Genomic DNA, 27,353 nt, shown 5'->3' on the forward strand with positions numbered 1-27,353 from the left:
CATTTATAATCGGATGACGCAACAAGCTGTGGGAGGAAATCTTTCACTTTTTCGATGACGAAGGCAGAGGATTCCGCCATTAAGACGATGACGCGATTCAAAGATGTTTGCTTGTAAAATGCGGTTCCTTCTCTTCGTTTGTAAATAATCTCATCTATTTCCTTCTATGTATGTAATTACTTTGTAGTTTGTAGCAACTATTCATGTTTCGTTAAATATTCAAGTTATTTGTAAATTGGACTAGTTTATTAGCCCCTAGACAGCCACATCGGAAGTAAGTTTACGAAAATCATATTCCTAGACACTAAGTACCGATTCTACAATAATAAAATTAATGCTAAGCAAAATAAAATATTAAGGAGAAAGAAATATAAAATTTAAAAAGTAACAATAAGAAAACACAAAAAACATAAAAGTAAATATTAATAAACAAATAAGTAAAAATAAAATAGCATTTAAAAAAGAATATGATATAAACATAGTAAAAAATGCATTAATTGCAAAAATATAATAAAAATAATTCTTAAGCTTTAATTAAAAGCCTTAATTTTGGCAAAATGCACAGTTTAGTCATAATTAAGCCACTTCCTTGGCTCCCCAATTAGTCTCTCTTTTATTAAATAAATATAGGTTCTGCTTATGAGCTCAGTTTTTCAGTCAGTCAAGGAGATCATCACATGACCAGTCCCTGGTCAGTCAATGAGATCGTCACTTATTTAGTCAAAGTCAGTCAATGTCCTATATTTATTCAGTCACTTCAGTCACTGGTCAATTAGTGTGATCGTCAGTTAGTCAGTCTCTCGTCAGTCAATGTACAATTTTTAGTCAGTGAATTAGATTGGAGTCATTTCGAACAAATTTATCACGAACATAAATTGAAATTATGTAAACTTAGATTTTGATATGATGCTTTAAACTGTTATGTTTATTTTTGATTTTTTTAAAGCGAAAATATTTCAGAAAAGCTTTTCTTAATTTTGAAATTGTGAAACGCTTGAAAGCTGTGATGAAAGATGTTGAGTATTCTCGTCATCAACGTAGATAACAGCGACGGTATTAACGACGATATCAATAAGGCGTTCTTGAAATTCTTGAATTGGTTTCACTTCTATTCTGTCTACTTGATCCATTTTGGTATTTATTTCTGGTTCATTATTTGTGTTCATGAGATTGCCGAAATTGATGTCCCCTTGTGCTCCAAGATCGGTATGCGATAAAATGCATTCAGCATCCAATGATTTAATAGAGGCATTCAAACTGGGGTTTTCCTGGTTGAAGATGGTTATACTGCTATTCATGCCTGTTTGATTACCTGAGTTATCAGGTTTTGGGTAATCAAAATTCCTTTCTGCTTCTTCATGGAGGTAATTCAATTGATTTCCATCACTTATATGGTAAACGTCAGTGGGATTATTATTGAAATCTTTGGCAAAACGTTCGATGTGGTCAGTGTCACTATCAATATGCAAATTTAGAAGATTATTATCAAAAGTGTCGTTAGAAACTTGGAGAAGATGGGTGTCATTGTCTATATCCGCATCAAAGGAATCGTCATTATGTTCATGAATATCAGCACATGAATCAAGGAAATCTAAATTATGTACCTTCTTTCCGGCACTATAGTTGTGTTCATTAAGGTTAATGGTATTTTCATCGTTACGTTTTCGAGTTTTCTTTTCTCTTCGTGGAAACAAAATGAAGGCAATCGCAAAACAAATAAGTATGCCCAATAGGCTATCGATAAACGGTGTTGGTATAAAAACGTAACATAATACTGTTAACAAAAAGAAGCCCATTTCTAAAAATGGCCCGAATTCGTTTTCAGCAGTAAAAATAACAAATTTAAGCAAATGTGATCCACACGTAATATTTTAGCACCACTAGATTTGATATCTCTAATGATTATGGTTTATTAGCATTGTTAAAAAAGTATTCATTAACTTTGTTGTAATTCAACAAAAGCCTAAAACAATTATTAGTAACTTGATTGTAACAAATGTTATTAAAAGGATTCTTTGAATATGTAGCAATGAAAGATGTTCTGATATATAACTCTACTCATAATATAAAGGAAGTTTCTGTGTGTATTTCTTTCGTTCATGTTACGTGTAAGCTAATAGACCCAGGGCTACGAATTGGGTACATAGGCACATCTACACAAAAGCCGGTATACCTCGAACAGAGTTTTAAGCTCAACAATATGCTTCCATAAGGAACCATTCTATCAGACGACATATTAACATCATATCAGGCGACGACATTTCATACGACCATCATAACAGACATTGTGAACATTGAAAACCGAGTGAATAGAACATATCGTTTCAATTCTCTACATTCCTCAATAACAAGATATAAGTTGAGACAACATGGCGTTTTCAGAACGCTTACCTTTATAAGGGATTCAGGGAATGGAATTAAGGTAGCTCGTGCGGTGGGCACTTTCTCATCCAACAGATTATGACTAGAGAGCAGAAATGAGAAAGTGACTTATATTTCATCTTCGGTGAACCAACAGAGCTAAATTATGCGCCTGCTTAATGCTGTTGGCTAAACATCCTTCTAACACTTATACACATGCCTGAAAAAATTCATGAGACTTAGAATGGAAATATTTATTATCTTCACTGCTTATTGGGTCACAATCACAGAGTTAAGGGAAGTGGGAGTTTAATTAAACTATTCTTTTGTCTTTTCTTTAAAATCAGTGCATTGTTTTCAGAATATTATATTCGATCTAAAGGTGTCACATCGCTTTTCCTCCTACTCAAATCTTTTGATTTTTATTTATATATAAAATCATAAACACTTTCGCTCACCACTTACCTAACATGAACGTATATTTAATTTAGGTACATGCACCCAATAAGATATCTGAGGTGGCCACCACACGACTTCTCTGTAAGGACTATTAAAACACCTTCATTAATTGCTGTAAAATATATAAAAATCTAAAACGTTTATTACAGTTAAAAACAGTTTTTACAATTAAAATTAGAGTTTCTGCATCCAAACAAGCAAATCAGCCAACAGGCAGACAGACCAAAATTAAAAAGTGTTAAAGCGGAAATTTTCTTTATCAAGTGCCCCAGACAATTTCACTGCAAAGTTGGCTCCAAAATTTGAAGGCCCCTATGTAATTCAGGAAATCAAGGGAGTCGTATTGTACCTTAAGAACGAGTGAGGGGAAATCTGTAAAGCAAGTCCCGTCTAGGTGAAAAAATATTATTATCAAAATGATTTTGAAATCCTTAAAAGTTTCTTGCAGGACTCAAGTGCAAAAGAAGTGGAAAGCCCAGAAGTAAGGCCACCCGCTCCACCACCCAAGAAGCAGAGAACAGAAGAGGAACCTAACCCTTCTACAAGTCATTATAGGGTCCCGAAAAGAAGAAAGGAAAATGGTCAGACTCCAGCATTCAAGAAGTGCAAGAAATCAACGCCGCCACGTAAAGAATGTTTGGTAAAGAGGAAAAGACCAGTTACAACGTCCCGCAGTAGAAATTCTGCGTCGAGGAAACCACTTCCAGGGCCAGATAGTCGGGAGCAAACAAGGCCGCCGTTCACGAGAACAAAAAGACAGAAGGAGGAACGAAAAGATTGCCACCAACAGAAGAAATTAAAGCACGATTCCAGACCGGAGGCCGCCAAGACCAGCCGTCCAGGGGCAAAAAGGAAAAGACAGGAACCCGAAGACTACCACCCCAAGAGACCGGCGTACAGAGGGCAAAAAAGATAAGTCACCATGGACGAAACTCGAAGAACCCAAAGGCGAAGATTCACCTTTATGAATTCCATAACTTGGGACCAGTTCTGCCAGAAGAGGATATCGGAGTTCCAAGCATCGAAAACTCAAAGATAAGTTAAAATCTTCTATAAATTTTTTCTTTTGTTCCAAATGTTATGCGTAAATACGAAGTTCTATGTTTTGACGGAAGTCAATTTGTCTCGGTTGAGACTTAGTTTTGTTTTACTTTATTTAGCTAAGGCAAAAGTATTATTTTCTTTAAGTATAAAACCTAACAGCAAGCAGTTCCTGTTGGTCGAAAGACTAATTCTGTTATGTCAAAGCCAAAATTTGGCCGAAAGTAAAATAACTTCGTATTCTTGTATTAATGAAAAATTTAGTTTCAGTGCTGCCAGCTTGACGAAGAATGCGTAAAGTAAAACTTTATTTTTATCTTATTCATTTTATGGTAAATTGTAAAAATCATATTATTAAAATCTTGTAAATATACGTAAATACTTGAAAGTTATGTAAAAGTAGAATTTAGTTTAGAAGCATAAAATTTTAGATGCTAAAAGTAAATACTCGAAAGAAATGAATTCAAATTTAAGTATTAACTGTAGATAAAATCATGCTTTAGAGCGAAAGCCTGCATGTCTAAAAATGAATGAGGGGGAATTAGAATGAATGTATTTTGAAGGGTACTCCACCTACACTTGAATTTTAAGAATGTTAAACATCGAGTTTCAGTATGTCGATTAAGGTGTGTCTATTTGGTTGTTGGAATTCTAACAAATCATTGTAGTTAGGGGAAGTGTTGTAATACTAAAACACGAATATTCCCGTTTGACACCACATATAGTGGAGAACCAGGGTAAATTTAAATTCATGTTTGAATACTTGAATGAATGTTAATTAAGGAAAATAAAACGATCAAAAACGAAAACTTTATCCAGTGTTAAGAAAGTGTAAATTATAATGTATTTAGAAGATACTGATACTTATTCCTTCCAGATGCTGGAAGGAAGAGAAAAGATTGATTGCTGAAGACCAGGAAAGGTTCCTGTAAGAAGAGATGGTAAAATTATGTATCTACAGAGATTTATTCTAATTTTTGAGAAAACAGTTTGTTTTATGTAAACGAGGCTCTTCAGTTTTCAGAATGTGGAAACTTTTCAACAGGTCGTTTCTGGGACCTGCTTCCAAGTTTACCAAATTCTGGCAGCGGCAAATGTAGGGTTTATATTTATTTTAACTAACATTTATTTTAAGTTTAAGCTATCTTTCCTGTCAAGCCTTTATTTTCCCCTGGAATTGCCAATGCCAGAGTATGTAAATTTTAGTAGAACGCGCAGAGTATTCAAATTTTTAGCAGAAGTTATTTGAGTTAAATAAAGGGAAACGAGTTTGTAGGTGTGCTTCCTTGATTCACGAGCGTGAAGGTTGCTAGGTAGAAATTTAAGAACCGCGCGTTTTCGGCCTGTGTGCCTACTTCGGCAGTTAGTTGAATCTTTCCACTTCTTATTCAGAAAGTTTGCTGGAAACTCAGCTGTATCTTAGAACGCGGTTCAGTTAGTCACGTTTATAGAGCCTCGTAGGTAGTGACTTGTTATTTATTCATCCTGTTATTTATTTTTAGTTATACATTTCTATTTTTATTTAACCGCCGGGTCGGTGTAGTTTGTGAGCATCAAGTGAACGCATCTGTAATTTCTAAAGTGGAATAAAAAGGGAGTTAAACCCTTCTTAAGTGTTCAACGTTATGTTTGAGACAGGTGTGGTATTTCTTTTAATTTTAAAATTATGCAGAATTTTTTTTGTAGAGTCCTGCCACAACATATCGCAGTTCTTGTACAAATTATTTAGCATAATTCATTTGGCCTTTTTGTTGTATCCACTTTTGAAGCATTGAAAAGGGGATACAGTTCTAAAGCCTCAACTTCTAAAGAATCTTCTTCAGCAAGGAATTCCGCCCTCTCTATGAACCCAGCATACTCTCTATAATCCAATTCAGTTTGATTTCATGTTTCTTAAGAAGGCTTCTGTTTAATTCTTTGGTTGTTTGAATCAAAATATTCGGCTGGTTAGGGCTGGAGAGGGCTTGTAAAACGGAGAGACAATCAGAAATACATAGTAATTTTCCTATTACAAGTTATCGCTTTTTGTACCCACTGCAATGCTTTAAAAATTGCAAGAAGTTCCGCTTAAAAAACAGAGTTACAATTTTCGAATTTAAATTATTTATCGTTTATTTCAATAACGCAACAAAAGCACAACCCAATTTCTTCCCAATCCCGAACTCATCTGTGTAAATATCAAACTCATTCTCTTTTTGCCCAGTCTTATAGCATTCCAATGAGATTCTATTCTTGTGATGAATTAAATTCACATCTAGGGTTTTAAAAGGGCAACTAGTAATGATACAGTCGTCGATCTCGAGTATATTCAATTTTCCAATGCTTAATAAAAAATTTTTTTAGTAAAAATTGTATTGTAGTGAGGGCGGCAGAATGCCAGCTAACACCCATGCAGCCTCCGTTGGAGCAGTTCTAAAAAGTCGTGTGATGGCCAGCTCCTCTGGATGGAATCTAATTTTGTCCTAATCCGCTGCACCTCCGATGCTGGAGCTTACCAAGTACCAATAAGCTAAAATACATTTTATAAAATCACATTTTTAAAGATCTTTCGTAACGTGGTGCTCTTTTGAGCCAGAATCTCATCTGGGAAGGTTCTCTTACAAAAATTGCAGAATAAAATAATTTTCTCTACGTACATATATAAAAAGGTCAACAAATATAAAAAATATCTCTAAAAATCTCAAATCCTTAATTAGTTCAATTTTTGTTTCATTATAAAAAAGATGAGGTTTCCTTATGCTTTTACTTCTCTCGGGAAAAAATATACCTTTGATTTTCTTAAAGTTGAATTCCAATCTCTGTTTCTTTCTCCAGCTATAAATTATCTTTACAGCATTTTTTTCTCTAGCCTCTCGGGAGCATTCTCACACAACAAGCATTAAGTCGTCGGCATAGCAAAATATTTCCACATGTCCAGGGGAACTCCTTAATAAGTAATTCATTGATAATAACATTCTAAAGTAGCGGTGAGCTGCATGACCCCTGACGGCAACATCTCGTCACGTCATATAATTTATTACCTGTCTTACCTTACTTTTTTCGTTGAAAATAGTTTTTCAAAAGTTTCAAAATGTAAACAAGGACTCTTCATTTTAACAAAAGAACTGAATCAAAAGCTTTTTTAATATCAAAGAAGACAGCTACCACATGAAAAAATGTTTCTTTTCTCGAATATGGTTTACAAAATCATATAATGGAACATCAGCGGAACGGCCCGTACGAATCCATATTGCCTCCTTGATATAATTTCTGAGGTCAATACATAATGGTAGTCTTTTTATACATAATTTGTCTAAAATACCAGGAACTTTAACAAAAAAAAAAGTTGGTCTACATTTTCCATTGTCTTTCCGAATTAGGACCACTCTTCCAACACTTAGAGAAAATATGATATTTAAAATATTTATTGTATAAAAGAACCATAAAATCAGTATAAAAATCAAACATACTTTTCCCAGTGATGGCTGTTTTTACATCTGTACGTGGAGCAGTTCTAGGTTTCAGTTGACTAATCACAATCTGGATCTCGGTTTCGAGAATTCTCCCACTGAAGCACAGCAATAATATTCTAATTTCACATCTTTTATATCAGTCACCTCAGGATAATCATCGCCATCATTTATATAATGCAATGTGATATGCGAGTGTGCTGCAACCCTCCTGGCCGATAATAATCGACCTTATGGTTAACGCTTCATATCCAACAAAGATTAAAATAAAAATACAGTTAAAAGCATCAATTCAAAATTCCCAATATTGTTCTGTTGCCATTTATAGAGTTTATCAAATCCTTTGCAAATCTAAACTCTTTCATGCAAAGGAATGTCTTTATGTTATCATGTTTTTTTCTTAACATGTCGCAATAATACGCAGTCTTGGACGAAATGTCGTGCATTGCCTACAGGGCTACAAAAATTACCAAATCTATTATTTTGCAAACTAAATGTTTTCCCGGTACGCTGGGAAGTACCAGTGTCCAGTAATTATTTGACTGTAATCAATATCACATATTATTCTCATATTTTTAGAAACTTCAAAGTTAAACAAACAATATTTCCTTTTTCCCGAAATGTTCAATTTCTGTTTCCAGCAATCATACCAGAAATGCTTGATTTTACCAATAAGAGTTTTTTTTTAATGCCTGAACATCGAACGCATCCCCGGCGTTAGCCACAGGCGCCTCTTTGGCCAGCATGTCGGGACTCTCTCGTTGCCTATAACACCAATATGGGCTTTTACACAAATATGGGTTCCACCTAGTTCATTTGTACTTCATAATATTTTCTCAACTTTTTCGAGATCTTTAGCATATGAGACCAAAATATTAGTATTATTAGCATCTGCTAGTGCTTTCAAACTAGATGATGAGTCTGTATATATATTAATACATGTTACTACAGTCATGTTTTCATCAATCCATTTAAGAGCAAATACGATAGCAGCCAATTGCGCTTTAAAAACCGAATTGTAAGGTTCAAGTCTAATTTTTTCGTAGTCTATTTCTGTGCCAAACAAGTAAACCATATAAACCACACCAATTCCACTGTCATAATCGGTACCGTCAGTAAATATATCCAATTATCCTACGCATACATTTGGTCTCTGATATTCTACTGCTTTTCTTAATGCAGGATGTATACTGTAAATATTAAAGTCAAAGACAAAAAAATTTATTATATGCAAGTGACAAGTGACGGAGAACGCCAGCACAATCCCTCTACCATAGCGGTTAACAGGTGACAGGTGGCGGAAGACGGGGACGCCCGGTGTTTAACAGTGGTAAACAGGCATATGACTCACGGCTTCCCCTATCTAGAAGCAGCAACTCCCTAGTTCCCCATGGAGCTGCATCACTAGTTTATTGAAATTAATAAAAGTATTGGCAGTGCAAACAAAGGCTGATGAGTCATTGTATTGCATTGCGGTTTATTACACATAACCATGTCATAAATAAGCACGTGTATGACATAAAGAGAAAGGGTTAAAAATAAAAAAACAACACATTAAACACATGAACATAAGGCGTAATTAGATACCAATACCCCTCACTCGATACACAAACGTTAAGCATGTTGCAAATGCGTGATAGTGTTGTATATTGGGAATACTGAGGTATCTAAAGATTCTATACTTACTATAAAGTGTACAGACAGTGAGCAAAGGCTTAGAGATAAGCATGATACTTGATAAAATACATAAAATACATGCAGTACATTCATACAATATATGAGACACGAAATACATTTATAAAATACATGAGTCAGTAAATACATTGATAAAATACATGAAACATGATGCAACTTTAGGAATAGTATACAACACTAAAACTGGGGTATGCAGAGCAGAATGCGTATACAAAGGTATTAACAGAATACGAAATAGAAGATGGTGCATTAAAGATTTAACTACAATGACTATGTACATAATGCGCGGATGCTATTGCAAAGAAAATTTGAGTTTTATAGAATTTGCGCTGTTCGTACAAGTTACAAGAACAGATGTTATAACGAATGCAGATACATTGTTACAAGTGCAAGTGCTAACATTACATATTACGAGTTTAGATAATATATGCAAAGCAGAAGACATATATACATATTACAATTAAAGCATCTGGTCAGAAGCAGCAGCCAAGGTCGTTGTATCGTATCTAATTTATTTCTGATTCGCTGCAGGTCCACGGCTTTCGAACCACAAGCTCCAACATCATATGATGTAATGGGAGTAATAACTGTTTTGTAAATCAATCTAATAATGTTACTTTTCAGTGCTAATCACTCAGCTGAGAAATTTCTTTTATGATAATATAAAGACATTAGGTATTTTTTGAAAGCAGGAGTGATGAAAAATGAGCAACGCCTTCGCCGGGACTTCATCCACGGACCTCACGAATACAAGCCAAGCGTGCTGACTACTACACCGCGAAGGCATGCTAAGAAGGCGGGAGAAATACCTTACATACTCCCCCTTTTAAAAGGAGACTGGGGATTAGGGGACCCAATCGCCAAATCCCAAATCTTTGTGGTGGAGAATCATCGTCCAGCACCGTTTTTAGTTAAGGTACCACTGTAGAGACATTAGGTTATTTTAAGCAGGATACATGAAAAATGAGTGTACTTTCACAACTTGGAATTCCTCGTGATTGTTATCGTATGATTATAAACTATTTTCAGGATAGGACGATTAGCTTTTCAGTAAGATCTGATCTGGATAGCTATAGTTACTTCAAGATGAAAAAAGGATGCCCACAGGGATCGTTAATAACCAGGTCCCGCTGTTTTGGAACCTGGTTATTAACGATTTATTACACAAGCAGTTACCTACTAATGCAAAATTTATATGCTATGCTGATGATTTAATAGTTTTGATAATAGTTCTGATGGCTGAGTCCTCCCTGGAGAAGATTGAAAGAACTTTTGTGAAAATTTGGGATATTATAGGAGAATGGCGTTTGAATAGAAAATTACATATTACCAAAACCAAGGCTATGTTCTCGCGGGGAGGTAAACATACTAGATATCCCAGATTGCGATATAAAGGTGAGAAGGTAAAGATAGGAAGGAATTTAAAGTTCCTTGGAGTTATTTTTGATGATAAGTTACCGTTTAAGGATCATTTTGATATGGTCCATTAAAAAACGGATACTATTTTACAATTTTATAAGAGATCCTTCTCTGGTGAGATTTTAGCCATTAAGAGTAGGACTATGAAACAAATTTATGAATGTGTTATTGCTCCTATTATAATGTACGGCGTTGGAGCTTGGGGTTCTAGGGCGGCGGAGTTGCTGAGACTAAGGAACAAATTGAATTCTATCCAGAGAGGCTGGCTGCTGGCAATCACAAGACTTTTTAGAACTTGCTAGTACGGAAACTGCTAATATACTTGCGGGCATTCCGTTGTCCTATGACTTTTATTATAAAATGTTTTTATTTATTTTTGAGATTAAATAAGATTGACTTTTATACATATACAGATGATATTGTTTTTAGCACTGCTTTTTATATTTTTAATTGTCATCTTTTACATCCAAGGAAAAGAAGATCAATTACTTTTAATAGATAATAGTTCTGATAGTATTTCGACACATACAAATCGAGTTCCATACAAATCGAAAAAAGGACGCTTTCACATGAAAGAAACATTCATAGTGTGATTAGATAATAGTAATTTGTATAGTTTAGTGACATTTACGCAAAAATTACATCTTGGTTATTTTTCGATAACTAACAACAGCGATTTTGATTAGGAATTTGTTTTATAAAATTCTAAGCTGTTGAACTGCAAAAATATAAATTTTAACAAAAATGTTATGCTTAAAGAATGAAAAATACTCGTACCTTACGGTACCTTTAAAATTGTATACGTCTTTCGATACTCTTGATAAAGTATTCGCTACTTTTATTTTATGTTCCAAACGCCAAAATGTTTTAAATAAAATAAATTTTTTTCACATTCATATAGTATTGTAACATGTACCTTTTAAAATTTTTTAGAGGAGAGGCTTTACTGTTGCTCATTTTAAACCCATCCTTTTAATTTTATATATCTGAAAAATAATCCCTTTGGGCTTGCACGTTTTACTTATTTGTGTTAATTAAAAATAAAATATAGTGAATGCACATAAATTAAAGATTTGCACATGCCAGAAATGAAAAATATGAAATATGTATAGGTATTTATGCATGTGCTTGCAAAAAGCATGTATTTGACTTTAACAAAATACATAAATATTCATTAAATTATTTATAAATGTATTTGAAATGAGGAATTTATTCATTTATAAACAACTGTGAAGAAATCTAAATATTAAATGTATCTAATTTATAATGATTATAAACGTTATCTAAATATATTCTAAATATAATTCTCAAAATATTTTTGGATATTTTTCCAAAATCTCTAAGGGTGGAAAGCAAAGATGCCCATCAAACGGAGTCAAAGACTCCCGAGACATCAAAGGAGACCACAGCTGTAGTGGCCCAGTTATTGCATGAGTAATAATTATTTTTTTATTTCAAGAATTTGATATTTTTGCACGTGTTTAATTATTTCGTAAAATTAACTTTACCGTTTTGATAATATTCATATTTACATTTCTTTTATGCTGAATGGCAACAAGTAGTTATTCATATATATAAATATATATATATATACAGTTGGCGACAAAACTGGCGATTTGCCATAAACGGAGGGAGAAACTTCTGGAACGAATTCTTACCGGTTTAGCCCAGAATGTTCTCGAACACCAGCCAAAAGCTATATAAACCCTGCTGGTCCTCAGTCAGTGAGTATCGAGAGTGTGCTTCATCGAGAGGGCAAGTGAGAGTGCCTCGTCTGGAGTGCGATATAGTTAGTATCGAGTTGCTGTCTCGTCTAGCGAGTCAATTCCTGCGGAGTGGATCGAGTTGACAGCCGGGCAGCGAGTGCCGACTGGGTCGTCGAGTGCACCGAAAGAGTCTCTTATTGTATCGCGGTTAGTGCATCGTCGAGAGAGCGGGTTGAGCTCCGGGAACGATTGAACCGAAGAGTCGGGAGCCGTGCTTTGTGTGTCGTCGAGTGCATCGCGAGTTGTAGCGTGGAGAGTCTCGAGAGTACGTGGAATTCCCAGAACGACCGAGCAGAGTTGGGAGCTGTACTCTGGTGCTTTGCAGTGAAGCTGTCTTCACCGTCATAGCCTGATAGCCAGGAGGTTGTGTCGCTGATCATGTCAGCGAGTTTATAGTAGTTCATCGACGACTGTAAAAAGTGTTATTGGAGCTGTCCTGATTAAATATTGGCCCAATAAAGAGTGTTTCGATACTTCATCAAGTGTCGTCGTTATTCACTCCAAATATGCACAAACGTGAAGTGAAGGAAGAAAATAATGTAACAATATAAATTTGTTTGATGCTGAATGGCAATGATTACTTTGTTTTTCAAGTGCTTATTCTCTTGTGATTGTTATTCCTGCTATTCTTAATCATAATTTAGTTCGAATATCAGTAGTCAAGACAACACAGCCACATGGAATTCAGATTTTTGTGAGCTAATAATATTGAGAAGATCATAAAGAGCATTTTTCCTGGAGCGGCCTGGTGTAAATCAGTATTCTTTTGTAGATACAAAATCATTCTTTAATAAAAAGTAGTACAGTCTATTTTTAAGTAATTTATCTAAAACTTTTTCACAAAATTTTAACAAATATATAGGTTCGATAGCCACACTAAACTTTGGAATAAACAAAACTCTAGAAATTTTCCACACTTTAGAAAAATAGCATAAATCAAGGCATTTATTATATAACAATACAAAGAAATCAGAATATTTCTCAAATAAAAATTTTACGACAGTGGCGGTGTTCCCATTCGGTTCCAGGGCACTACGATTAAGCAATTTCTTAACCACGCTGCTATTTTCCGCCAAACTAAATTGCAGATCATCTGAAGCGCATCTGTCATGTGACAAATCCACACTTAAAAAACCATCTTCAACAGAGCCACAGTCAAAGTTTCTATTAAAATAACTCCTTATAACCTCAAAATTAAATTCACATCAGTATTAACTTTTTCTCTCATAATCATTTCCGAGGCACATGTTTTACCATTAGCCACACGAAGAAATCTTCCATAATATTTTGCGCGCTCAACGAAAAAAAAAAAAAAAAAAAAAAAAAAAAAAAAGAAAAAAGAAAAATATCTATAAAAGATCCATTATAACCCCTTCCAGGATTTTTACAAAATCTTCTTTTTTAGGCCTTTTATAAATAATCGTTTTCTTTAGTTTTCCGGCTGATATTTTTTTTAAAATCTATAGTAATATTCTATGCTTCCGAGGAAATATCAGTTTTACTTTCTTTCTTCTCTTTTTAATCAATCTCTTATATATCGCCAGCTCATGTTTTTACAGTATTTAATTTCTAAATAATCGCACTCCAATGCAGTAAAATTATAAGTTTTATGTAAAACTACTTAGCAAAAGTACAAAGTTAGGCGGAAGAGAAACATTTACTTTTCATTAAAAAACTAAACATACATTCAGTAAACATGAAGCGGGCGACATACTCTTTTAATTAATTATTTATTTAACGTTATTTTAAATTTAAATGCGAGATAAAATGATAAGAAAATAAATTATTAATAAAACAACCAGTTTTAATGCTGCCATTTAAAAAAACTATTTAAAAAGGGTAGATCATACTTTTAATGTTTACCAAATATTAAATAAAAGGCATTATTAAATTAGAATTATACCTGAATTATTTTCACATATGGCACTCCGATTTCACCAGTTTTCATAATACAGTAAAAAGTCCAAAATCAGGACGTCCGAAATCCAGAATGGTCTAAAATCCGAAACACCAGCAACCTTCTTTTGTTTTAGAAGATTTTTATTGTGTGCTTTATGCATGGGCATTTCATATTTTTCCATAAAAAAAATGTAGAAAGTCGCGATTTCACTTCAACACTAAATAAAATACACTGTGCAAAAAAAGACAATTCTGTATCTCCCGTTCTACTGAGCCGATTGATGAAATTCAACTTGCATTTATCATGTCTCGAAAGCGCGACTTAGGATATGTATTAGATTTACATAGAGCATTGTTCTAATATAGGTATTTTGACACAAAGTCGGACTTTTTTCTGAAATGGCATGCCAATTTTTATGCATATTTCAATTCTACGACTCAAATGATGAAAACTGCTAAGTTTTGTAAAAATCCCAAGAGTAGTTTTTAAAAAATTAGCTCTCAAAATTTTAGCTCCTCAATGTTAATTCAGTTTGGTCTATACTTATTAATGTATCTTTTATAAAAAAACTTACTTTATTCTTCCTTTCACATTTCGAAATTTAGATTCATTCCAAATAAAATAAATCCATTTTTTATTCTTTATTTCTTAAATTTATATTTTTAAATATTTTCTATAAATTCTTCTAAAACAATTTTGGATAATAATCTATAAAATATTTACCATCATCTTAAAGTAGATGTATTTTTAAGCACACCAGCAAAAAATTACAGTTTTTTATTCAAATTTTCCGAAGATATACGTGAATTTATATATTGGAGTGTTTTGAAATTTAGCTTATTTGTTAAAAGCCATAATAACATCAAATGTGGTTTAGGCATTTTGTTAAAATTACTTGGACGTAAGAACGATATTACTTTTTCCGCTCATGCACAATGTAAAAAGGTAGGAACGAGGTGACTTTTTCCCCGCTCCTGTGCAATAGAAGGGAAAGGAGAAAAGGTTGCTATATTAATTTAGAAGTCAAGCAACAAAAATTGCTGTATTTTAAGAAGTTCGCCAATTCTTGGCGCAAACTGAAAAATATTCGCCAAGAAAATTTTTTGAATTTCTCCGTGATTTTCGGCTCAAATTTTACAAAATTTAATATTTAGACCTGATTTGAGTCGTAGAATCGAAATATGGAAAAAAATTGGTATGTTATTTCAGAAAAAGTCCAATTTTGCGTCAAAATACCTATGTTAGAACAATGCTATATATAAATCTATATATCCTGAGTCACGCTTTCGAGAGATGGAAAACGCAATTTGAATTTCGTCAATCAGCCCAGTAAAACGGGAGATACAGAATTTTTTTTTTTTTTTTCCCGCTGTGTACCTCCATATTGAAGAAACAATCATTTGCTATTACACCTACTGAATAAATTGCATCCCTGACGCCAGGCTAGTGAATCATGATTTATTATTTTTCGCTCACATTACCATCTGACTATCAAAAATGGCAGTCTGAGAAATGACTTATGCACTGATATCTAAACATTAAAAAAATATTAGTAACTGAATACTAAGTATGATAAGCTTTTATTCTGACACCACTCTTGGCGATGATTACAGACATCAGCTAACTGCGCGGCGAAGTGCCGAGTGTGTTGCCGTGGAAAAATTTAAAAGAAATTTCTTTCCATAAGCAAAAATAACTTTTGTACGCTATACCCATAAGCCATCTTTCACTGTTTGACTTGAGAATAACTGGTTTTTTTTTTTTTTTTCTTCTGACCGCAGCCACGGAAAAATTTTTAGAATTTAGAGAAGCACTAAAGAACTAAATTAGGGGACAGCAAAATCTTTAGAATTTAAAGAGGGCATTGGGACACAAAAACGTTTAGAATTTAGGGAGGGTTTGAAGGCAAAATTGAGGACACACAGCGAATACACTGGAATGGAATGTCAAGCACCGGCCTTGCGTAAATCCAAAATACATATGAGAATTTGTTTTTGTGGATTCAAATAAACCTTAAACATTTGAGAGAAATAGGCATACGTATCATAAATAAGTAATATAATTTACACTTAACTCAGTGTGCGATAGAAGCAAAATAAAATTCAGCATAACAATATATCTTTATTCGCCAATCTCATGATACATTGTCAACTCGTGTATAGCTAAGCTATGATAGCTAAGCTTTATGACGATAGCTGTGATCTTGAAGGTTTTCAGGTTAGGTTATTTAATTAAGGCAAAGCCTCGAAGGCTATCTGCCTAAGGAGAGGGATGCCTTCATGGAGGACTTTCTAAGAGAGGTTTTCAGATACCGCAAGAAAAGAGCGAAATCTTTCAATTAATGGAATTAGTGAAGAAATGTGGAGAAGTGGTAATAAATAAAGATAATATAATAGAAGTATTTTATTACAATGATACCCAGAAATCCTTGTCTAATCTAATACACGAAAAGAATCCCCAAGTATGAAATCCCTGAAGTCTTGATGATCGCGGAACTCAGACTTTCTACTGTATTCATTACATAAATATGTGAGCAAACATATTATGATTTGCAAAAAACATAACCTAAATTGTTTAGAAAAAATAAGAGTTAATAAAAAAATACAAATCTCTTCCGAATTACAATGCCAAGAAAATCTTCAGAATTATACCTCAACTATTTTCATATGTGGCCCATCAAATCTATCAGATGAAGATCCATTCATTTCTGTGAACTTGGCCCACTCCAAAGCAGGATGAAGGTCACTAAGAAATCTGCATTCAAACACAGCCGTTTCTCCAACAGTAACTGTCAAGTTGGAAGGATAGTTTTCTAGCATGATAGGTCGATGTGGTACCTTCTCTAAAATAAAATTTTTATGCTTATTTAAAAATTTCAAATTTATACTGGAATTACAGTCAGAGCTACAAACAGCAAAATAAAATATGATGCATTTTTAATATTCCTCATAAAATAGCACAGTAGAAACCAAAAGAGCTTTCATAACACCACCAAATCATTTACATTATCAATTTGATTACTATTTGAAATATGGATATAAAATTAATTATTGTTACACACTTTATGAACATAATTATTTTTATTTCCAAAAATAACATGGTTAGACCAAAGGGGTTTTGTCCCTGAAAGACTATTGTTTTTGCTTTGGGATTTTGCGCCGATTCACTGCAAACGGCGAATCACTTTTCAAACTGTTGCCACAAAGTATTATCGGCCTGTATTATATTTAAAGAAATTAAATAATGAAAAATCTGCATAAACGTATGTATATTTCTCGGACTGCGATAAAACAACGGTACATAGAGCAATCGAATTTTGAATGGCGAAATCGTCCTACGAATATGGGCATGTGGAAGACCAAATTTGAAAATTGAAATTTGTTTTATTATCGATTTCCTATTTTGTAAAACTTTAATGAATTTTTGATTAACAAAGTGAAGTATTTCAAAGCGAGCAATGGCAACGCTGTACAGAGAAAAAACATTTTTATCTCCAGCGCGTCAGTCTCTGTATCCGAAATTCTGAAGATATGTTCATTTTAAAACTATTTTGCGATGTTGCTGTGAACTGAATTTTATGGTTTAAGTGCGAAGAACGTGATATTTAATAAATAAGTGTAACACACAAAATGTTAAATAAACGTAATTTAAACTTTTATTTGTAATTTAAATCTTTGTAATTTAAACCTTTGGACGTAATTTAAAATCTGAAACATTTCAGATTTTTTTCTTTTTTTTTTTTAATATGTTATTTTTCATTCATATATTGTTGTTTTTGATGTCTACAGCTGTTTTATATAGCTATAAGATTTTAAAATTCTAGAGGGTTAAAAAATTTATAAGTGTGGCATTGGCTTTTAAAACTAAAATATTTGAGTTATTTAAATGAAGTGATCCACAATTATAATTCCTACCACCATGTCGATACAAATCTGTTTATGCTAATGTCAGATGCTCGTAAATTTACTACATTTTAATCTGTCTCCTTATAATAACTCTATCTTCACCTCTTCTGCATTCTTTGCTCTAAAATAATGCTTAATTTTCGTTTTTTCCAATGAAAGTTTCTCGGCAAAAGTCTGAAAATCTCAAATTCATGATTTTGTGCACTCATTCAGAAACGTTCAGCTATTTCTATATAAACGTTTTTACACAGTAAAGTTTTAAATAATCACGTTATTCTCTTATAATAAAAAATCTGATGTGTACACCACATGACTTCCTTGTACGGAATATTAAATTATACGCATTTCTTTCTTACATTTTTTTAAACTTATTGGATTTAATTAAATCTACTTGGCCGACAACGCATAAACCACAATAGAATAAATACATTCTTTAAAATTCACACTATTTGTTTACCATAGTGACACTCTGGCGCTAGGTTCACTTAACAGTATTATATTTCGTTCATATTATAACTGAGAATGCACAAAATTTATAGCATTTAAAGAATTATCTAATCGTTGCCACATGTTCTATTCAAATACTATAATAAAGCTAGAACGATGTATAAAAAAAATTAAGCAAACAAAACAAAAAAGAAACAGTTTTTCACAGACGATTGAGTATTTCGCATTCAATTAATTCAGTTTTCACTTCGCTACAAGGCAAAAATACATAAAAACTCAAAATATCTGTACTAAAAATTACTAATTATTAAAAATTAAATTACTAATTATTAAAAATAAATTATTAAAAATTAAGTAAATCTTAAACACTTAGTTCCTCGAAAAAATTCCAGAAAGGATTAAGCATAATTTAATTCGCAATAATAAGTGAAGTCGTTATCTTTGTTTTTGCGAAGCTACGTTTCTCTAAATTTGCAACAAATCCACTACTCTGCTGTTTCAAATGCCGCAAGCAATGGCCGCCAGCAAAAAAATTATTAGGCTTAGCGGCACTTAAACAACTTTAAAATTGTTGATAATTCTAAAAATATTGCATACAGATTTACTAAAGGTATAAAAGCCTTAACCGGAAGATAAGAACAACATAATTCAATCATTTTTAAAGCAAAAAATGTACAATTTACAAACATATAAGAGTAAAGAAACTGAGATCACTGAGCCGGGTACCAGAGTTGATATACAGATAAATATATTTATATACGTTTGGGGCGGCCGATTTCAACGAAAATACGAGGTGCACATCTACATGTTGTAGTAGTCCTATATATAAAATTTCAACGTTCTGAGGCTACTCGTTTTTGAATTATGCGAGATACGTACGTACATACGTTCGTACAGACGCCACGAAAAATTCTCTTCGGAATTAATTTTAAAGCAGTTTCATAATTTTTTTGGAGGAAAAGAGTCTTTTATTCTGTCCTTACGTATAGATATCACGCAAAAACATCGTTAAATTGCATTCAAAAGCGGTCAAAATGGATATTTTCGTTGAAATATGCTGCCTGAAACTTTTCGCGATTACAATACTTCCTTTTTACTTCGTACAAGGAAGTAAAAATCAGTAATTTTTAATCTAGTTTAATAAAATCTTTCTATAGTATTTAAAATAAATATGTGTAATTTTATCTTCAAGATTGCAGATTTCTTTGCTTCTGATAAAGAGAACCTGTACCTGTTTGCCTTCGAAATCAATTGAGATCTTGACTCAAATCTACGCCAAACTTAAAGTTTAGTGTGTTACTAATTTTATGTTTCACTTTTATGTCTCTTGTGCTTTCACTTAAAGGGATGTTTATGATAAATTTGTTTTACTACATAATTCGAGAAAACTTAAAAGCATAATTTACTAATTCAAGCACATGTAAGTTTCTCTTCAGGTGTTACATTAGCACAAATTCGTTTCAGTAAAACTCTCAAACTTTACACTAACCAACAACTTCCACGCTAAAGTCGAAGCTTATGCTGCCTTCCGCATTTGATGCAATGCAAGTATATACACCTTCATCGGCAACAGTTAAATGTTCCAATCTCAAAGTCCATTTCTGCACACGAACCTAAAATAAATAAATTACTTTTATGTACAGAATGCAGCACAAAACATAAATATCATTTAATGAAAAATCTGTAAGCAGTGATGAGTTAGGAAAATGTTGATAAAATGTGTAAAATTTACATTATATAGACAAAATATTAAATTACAATTAAATGTTTCAGTTTTTATAAAGAAAATACAAATAATTGGGCGGGAACTAGAAAATTTTAATACATAAAAATAATCAAAATCGTAAAAACAACCTTGTATTTAGCGTAAGTATATTGAAACACTCAATCGATTTCGAGGGCAGCTAAAGGTCCCTCCTCATCAGGAGACAAAAAAATGCCTTTTGAACTTAAAAAAATGAACTTAGAACATCATGACTTATAATCAGCAAAATTCTCTTACATGAATGGGGGGGGGGGGAATGTAGAACAACATGACCTATAATCTGTAAAATTCTCTAATATAAATAGAAAAAATACTAAATATGCCAAAAATTAACCGAGAACTGAGGAAAAGCGCACTTTACTGCAACGTTTATTGAAATGACAAATATGTACACTGCGGAAAAAAAAAAAAAAAAAAAAAAAAAAAAAAAAAAAAAAAAGGTACAGTTCTATATCTTCCGTTTTACTGGGCCAACTGACGAAATTCGAATTACGTTCTTCATGTCTCGAAAGCGCGACTTAGGATATCTATTAGATTTATACATATCATAAATCTAACATAGATATTGTGACACAAAATCGGACTTTTTTAAAATGTCATGCCAATTTTTCCATATTTCGGTTCTAAGACTCAAATTACGTCTAAATATTAAATTTTGTAAAGTTTGGTGCGAAATTTACGGAAAAATTCAAAAATTTATCTTGGCGTATTTTTTCAGCTTTCGCCAAGAAAGCTCGCCAAGTTTTACTTAGCGAACTTCTTAATTTATAGCAACCTATTTTTCTTTTCGTTTTTTCATTGTAGACGAGCGGGGAAAAGTCATCGTTCTTACTTTCAAATAATTTTAACAAAGTGCGCATTATCGTTTGGTGTTATTATCGCTAAAAAAAAAGATGCCAAATTTCAAAACGCTTCAATATGTAAACTCATGTATATCTTAGAAAATTTTGAATAAAAAACTCTAATTTTTTGCAAGTGTGCCTAGAAATATATATATTTTAAGACGATGTTAAAAATTTTATAGGTTATATACAAAATGTTTTTCGTAAAATTTATACAAATTATTTAAAATACAAATTTTAAAAATAAATCATAAAAAATGAGAAAATTTTATTTGGAATGAACCTAAATTTTGAAATAAGAAAGGAAGAATCAAATACGTTTAATAAAAAAAGAGAGATTAATAAATATATACCAAATTCAATTAACATTGAGGAGAGAAAATTTTCAAAGCTATTTTTTTAAAAACTAATCGTACGATTTTTACAAAACTTGGCAGTTTGCTATAATTTGAGTCGTAGAATAGAAATATGGAAAACAATTAGCATGTCATTTCAGAAAAAATGTCAAAATATTTTTGTGTCAAAATATCTATATTAGAACAGTGTTATATATAAATCTAATACATATCCTAAGTCGCGCTTTCGAGACATGAAAAACGCAATTTGAATTTCGTCAATCGGCCCAGTAGAACGGGAGAAGTCCAGGTTTATGCGTCATGCTTCAAGCCCAATTCGCAACACTCAAGCTTACTCCAATACAAGCAGCAACAGGTGGCTTTAGAATTATTTCAATAACACAGCAATACTTACTAGAGCTAATTCCTTAATTACCTTGATGTCTGCTTACATTTCCTTGACTGGCATTGGCATCATATGTAGTCTGCACCTGTTTTTGTGCTTACAGATTAGCATACTTTAATTTTTCATACCAGATTTAGTATTTGCTTTATGGTAATAATTGTTAAAACAGACAAGTATCTATGTAACAGATAATTTTCCATTGTAGTTAGGAACAAATTTAAAAATTCAAAGAACTTTGCATTTCAACCTACGTAATTTAAGAGTTAATTTATAATGATAAAAAAGAGATTGTTTTGAATAAAACTCATTACAAATGCACAGCTACAAAATTTCAATTAAAGGTTTTTCAAACTTTCATTGAATGGTAGATCCATAGAGAGAAATAAGGAAATGCAAAACTTGAAAGTAACCTAAGAGACTTTCAAGTTTTGCATGACCTATTTTTCCTCCTGCATCTAGAATTGCATGCTTTTAAATCATTGATTTTTTATGGATGGATTCTATCTTGGTGATGCTAATTCTTTTCTAAATTTTATGATGAATATTAGTTTGATGTGCTACATGACAAGGATGTTAATATTTGTAGGACTGGTTTGCTTTAGTTACAAAATTGTAATACAAATTAAATAAAATTTTAGAAACAAGAACTAGAACTGTTTCTGACCGCTGATGAATTATTATACATAAGGCATAAACCCTCATTTTACAGATTACAATAAGAGTTTTAATTTATATTATACGCATTAACTGACTACCCTTTTCCATTTAATAAAACCGAAAATAAATTGCAGTTACATTACTGCGTTTTTCAACAAGAATGCCATCTTTCAGCCAAATAATTTTAGGAGTCGGATTTCCCCCCGCTGGACATCTTAAACTTTCAAAACCGCCAGCAGGTACTGCAACAAGTTCATACATCCTGTCTGGTTTGGTGAAGTAAGGAGCACTGAGAATACCTAAAAAATAATTTAAAGTTTTTAATTACCCAATTTATCTTCAGAAATTGTGAGAAATATTGAAATGATATGGTTTAGATTGTAATAATAATAATAATAATAAGCAAATGAAAATGCAGCATTAATGTATATATAGGAAGATCTCTCATGGCAATTCGTCTATAACAGGACTGTGAATATTATCAATATTTCTCATAATATAGATAAACATGAGCACTGAATGCCATCTCTACACGCTGAGCACATCCATAGAAGACGATCACTGTATTATATAAAAAATTATAATTGTTTACTATACTTTCTCAAAAATGTAGTAGAAAACTGAATTCAAGTTCTATAAATACATAAATAATAAAAACTTTTATTTACATAAAGTATATTTATTACTTCAGTTGTAATCAATTACCTGATTAAAATATTTTAAAGATTTTTCATGCCCCGAAACGTCGTGCAGGAAATATTATTGACAAAAACTGCTTTTGAGTTTTTTTGCCTACGATACTATTCAAAATATTGTCAAATATACAAATATGGAAATAGAAAAGATGCAAGTAAATTAGGATTGACCGTGAGATGCAAAAAATATAATAACAAATGAAGTGTTAGTTTTATAGGATTACTAATTCTAGCAGGAGTAAAATGGTAAAACTATACACATTTTCTTGAACTATGGACAACAGACGGCACAGGATAAAAAATCTTTAGAATTGAAATGAATTGAAATCGTTTTGCCTGCCATTAGATTTGGCGACAAAAATGCTAGAACAGAAAGGAAAATAACAGTCAAATCAGGCAATTTAGTTTACCTTTGCTCATTTTTTAGAAAACTGAAGAAAAAAAAAATATGATTATGCTTTAAGTGCGTATAATACAACAGATGAAATGCTGATACCTTTTAGAGAACAATGTTGTTTTATTCAGTATATTCTGAAAAAACGGCCAAACATGGCCCTAAAAGTGTTTGTATTATGCAAATCAGAAACATTTTATATAAAAAATGCACAAGTTACAAACATATAAGAGTAAAGAAACTGAGATCACTACTGAGCCGGGTAACAGAGTGGATATTCAGAATTCATTTTAATTCAGTTTTATAATTTTTTTGGGAGGAAAAGAGTCTTTTATTCTGTCCTTACGTACAGATGTGACGCAAAAACATCGTTCGATTGCATTCGATAGCGGTCAAAATGAATAATTTCGTCGAAATTTGATAGCTGAAACGTTTCGCGATTACAACACTTCCTTTTTTACTTCGTACAAGGAAGTAAAAAGACGAAACACTCACTTTATTTGTTTTTAGTTAATTGATAGTAGATTGGTTTGTTCCCCTTTGGAAGTCAATTAATCTACAATCAATGACAATAGCTGTTTTTTTCAGTACTTTGGATATTGAATTTAATATTTGGATGTTTTACGGTTAAGTATTTTTCTATACAGATTTTAAATTAGTTTTATTACTATAGAAATCTAGATAACTTTGGATATTGACATAGAAAGCTACTTAAAATACTTACAACATGTTTTCTAATAATTCATATTTTTAATTAAATTTCTTTTCCTTGGAGGATGATATATAAATACCTTTTCTAATAATAAATTATTGATTTACTACTTAGCAGCTTTAACTTTAAAGTTTTCGACTTTTTTAACTGCTCATAATTATATGTATATATATATATATGTAAAATAAAAAAAAATACGATGGCTTTGCTCTTTGCGAACCAGCAACCTTTAATTAATTTTCTGCAATTCAGCATCTCCCCTTAGACCATTACCTTCTAGAACATTCTCGCCTATTACATAACCTCCTCATATAAATGCTGCGTCATAAGGTTTTCTACATTTTTCTAGAAGCTAGTCTGTTACATAATCTTTCATATAAATGCTGCGTCATAAGTTCTCCTACACAGATGCCTTCTCGTCTTCGTTCTGCTAACGCTTCCGCTATGCTCCTCTTTCTTTGTCAGAACGTTATGACGTATTAAAGTTTAAAGTCAGTCATATCTAATAGTTCAATTACTGAATAAGTTATTTGATTAACTTCATCTGGAAAAAGTAATCTGTTCTAAATAAAAATAAAGATATGCTTGCTGTTAAAAGTGAAAAGTCCTGAGTCGTCATTTTTCTCCGCGCTTCAATCATTTCAGCTTCGTCAACCATCTGTCAGAAAGTGTAATGGAATAGCCTCACCATTCGCCCACGATGTTTGGAATAACTGAAAATATTACAGTTATTAATTAGCCGGTAGGATTTATCCTCTACGTGGGAAAAAAGCTCCTGGATTTATTTCTAACACTCTTCTAAATTCAACAGTGGGTCAAGGACAGTGTGTGATCGTCTGATGTTTTTGCTTCTTTTCCGGCTATTCTTAAGAGCTTTCCCTCGTCTCAGAAGTTTTGCGTTTTATCAAGTGCTTCTAAAGTGATTGATTTTAGTGTTCAAATTGATGTGTATGAGAACTCTTAAATTTAAGATTTTGTGATTGGAATGCTAACACGCTCAAAAACGGCAAAAATGTCAACTGATAAGCAAGAATCCGTGGCTATTGTGGATACAGTGAAATTTCAATTCCATATTTTTGACAGCACAAGTACAAATTTTCCAATAGACAAATATCTTCTATTGTTTGAAGAGAAATGTGCCGCAAAGAACATTCCAGAAAAGGAAAAGAAATTTTTTTTTCTCAGAGTGTATTAGAGGAGAGGCTTTAGCCCTCTATTTACGTGATTGTTTAGATAAAGACTGGAACAACATAAAGGATATTTTCGAGACATACTTCACAACATTTGAATCTGTTACTTTTAGTGATTTTGTGTCTTTAAAATACGAGAAATTTAATAATGTTGATGTTTATTTTCGTAATAAGTTGAAATTAGGAGCTAGCTTGAAACTAACTGATTCCACAAAGGTGGAAGCACTTACGGAAGGACTTCCTGAGTCTCGAAGAATGCTGTTAACAGTGCAAAAAATAGACACACCGAAAGACTGGATTACTTTTGCTAGGAAACTGTTTCCAGTTCAGATGCCGTTAGATGGTCTAGGAAATAGTAATTACCAATTTGTTTCTCCAAGGCAATATGTAACAAAATTGGTGATAAATTTAGAGAAATTTCAGTGAAATCCCATGATAAAATATTTTCAATATCTAGTCAAGTTCATATGGAGAAAATAATCAAAGTCAAGTGTAAAGTAGGCAAAATAGAAAATAATGTGATATTTTATGTAGTAGATTCAAATTTGAATTATTTATTGCTTTCATCACCATGTGTTTCATTATTTAAATTACAATTGAATTTTCATAATTATGAAGTGTATCAGCTTGGAAAACAGGTAAGTAAAAATGTTAAAGTAGACAAGTTTTTCCAAAATAATTATGTATGTAAAAATAATATCAGTGCTGAACAATCTAGTAAATATTTTGATAATAGCGAAAATTTTGTATGTAAAAATGATCTTAGTACTAAAAATTGTGGTAATTATTTTGAAAATAGTAAAAATTCTGATAGTAAATTACGGAAATTGTTGAATGATTATAATCATATAAAATGCAAAAAGTAAATATGATGTTGGTTGTATAAGGGTTTAACCTCTCAGAGTTATATTAACTTCTGAATTACCAATAGCCTATAGACCATATAGAGCATCACCTAAAGATAATAGTGAAATTAAAAAACAAATAGACGAATTGTTAAAAGCTGGAATTATTAAACCTTCTTATAGTCCTTATGCTGCTCCTGTAACTTTAGCTTATAAGCGAGATGAGCAGTCCAGAAGCAGATTGTGTATTGATTTCAGGAAGCTTAACCAAATTACTAAAACTGATTCTGAACCTATTCCTAGAATTGATGTTGTATTAGATCAGTTAACAAATGCAAAAATCTTTTCTACATTGGATTTGGCATCAGGTTATTGGCATATAAAATTAAATGAAAAGGATACTGAAAAATTGGCATTCACTACAAATTTTAGACTGTATGAGTTTACTAGATTACCTTTTGGTTGGAAAAATTCCCCAGCTGTTTTCCAATGAGCTCTTAGACAAATTTTAAACAAATATCAGATTCAATTTGCTTTAAATTATTTTGATGATATTATAGTATTTTCTCAAAATTTTGATGAACATTTAAATCATCTTAAAATAATATTTGATATATGTGAGAAAGAGAATATAAAATTAAAACAATCTAAATGTAATTTTGCTAAAGAAAAAATAAATTTTCTAGGATGTAAAATTCAAGCAGGTAAATACCAGCCCAGTAATGTAAATATAGAGGTTATTAAGAAATTGCAACCCCCTAAAAATATCAAAGAATTAGAAAGATTTTAGGAAGTATTAATGTTTATCATAAATTTATTCAAAATTATGCTAAAATTAGAGCCCCAATTGATTTCTAGACCTATTTTAACGTTGTTTAATCCTAAATATCCCTGTCATGTATTTGTTGATGCGTCCAAAGAAGCAGTTGGTGCTGTTTTAAAACAAGAACATACTGATGGTAGTTTACATCCAGTTGCTTTTCATTCTAGAAAATTAAGATCTTATGAACAAAATTATGCCATTACTGAGCTGGAATGTTTATCTATTATTGATGCAATTGATAAATTTT

The 27,353-nt window shown here is 32.1% G+C and overlaps 1 protein-coding gene across 1 annotated transcript in view; it reads right to left on the reverse strand.

The window, feature by feature from the left end:
• The window catches only part of LOC118199706 (fibroblast growth factor receptor 4-like), a 267,774-nt gene that overhangs the window by 48,883 nt on the left and 191,538 nt on the right, over positions 1 to 27,353 (reverse strand). The window contains exons 4-6 of the mRNA XM_085823962.1: positions 22,586 to 22,746; positions 19,932 to 20,055; positions 16,742 to 16,932 (exon numbers count right to left, since the gene is read on the reverse strand). Coding sequence (XP_085680088.1) covers positions 16,742 to 16,932; positions 19,932 to 20,055; positions 22,586 to 22,746 — 476 coding nt within the window. The remainder of the gene's footprint in view (positions 1 to 16,741; positions 16,933 to 19,931; positions 20,056 to 22,585; positions 22,747 to 27,353) is intronic.

Source organism: Stegodyphus dumicola, chromosome 9 (assembly GCF_044657685.1).
Source record: "Stegodyphus dumicola isolate Sdum_Otavi_A_Nest chromosome 9, ASM4465768v1".
Taxonomy (NCBI): Eukaryota; Metazoa; Arthropoda; class Arachnida; order Araneae; family Eresidae; genus Stegodyphus; species Stegodyphus dumicola.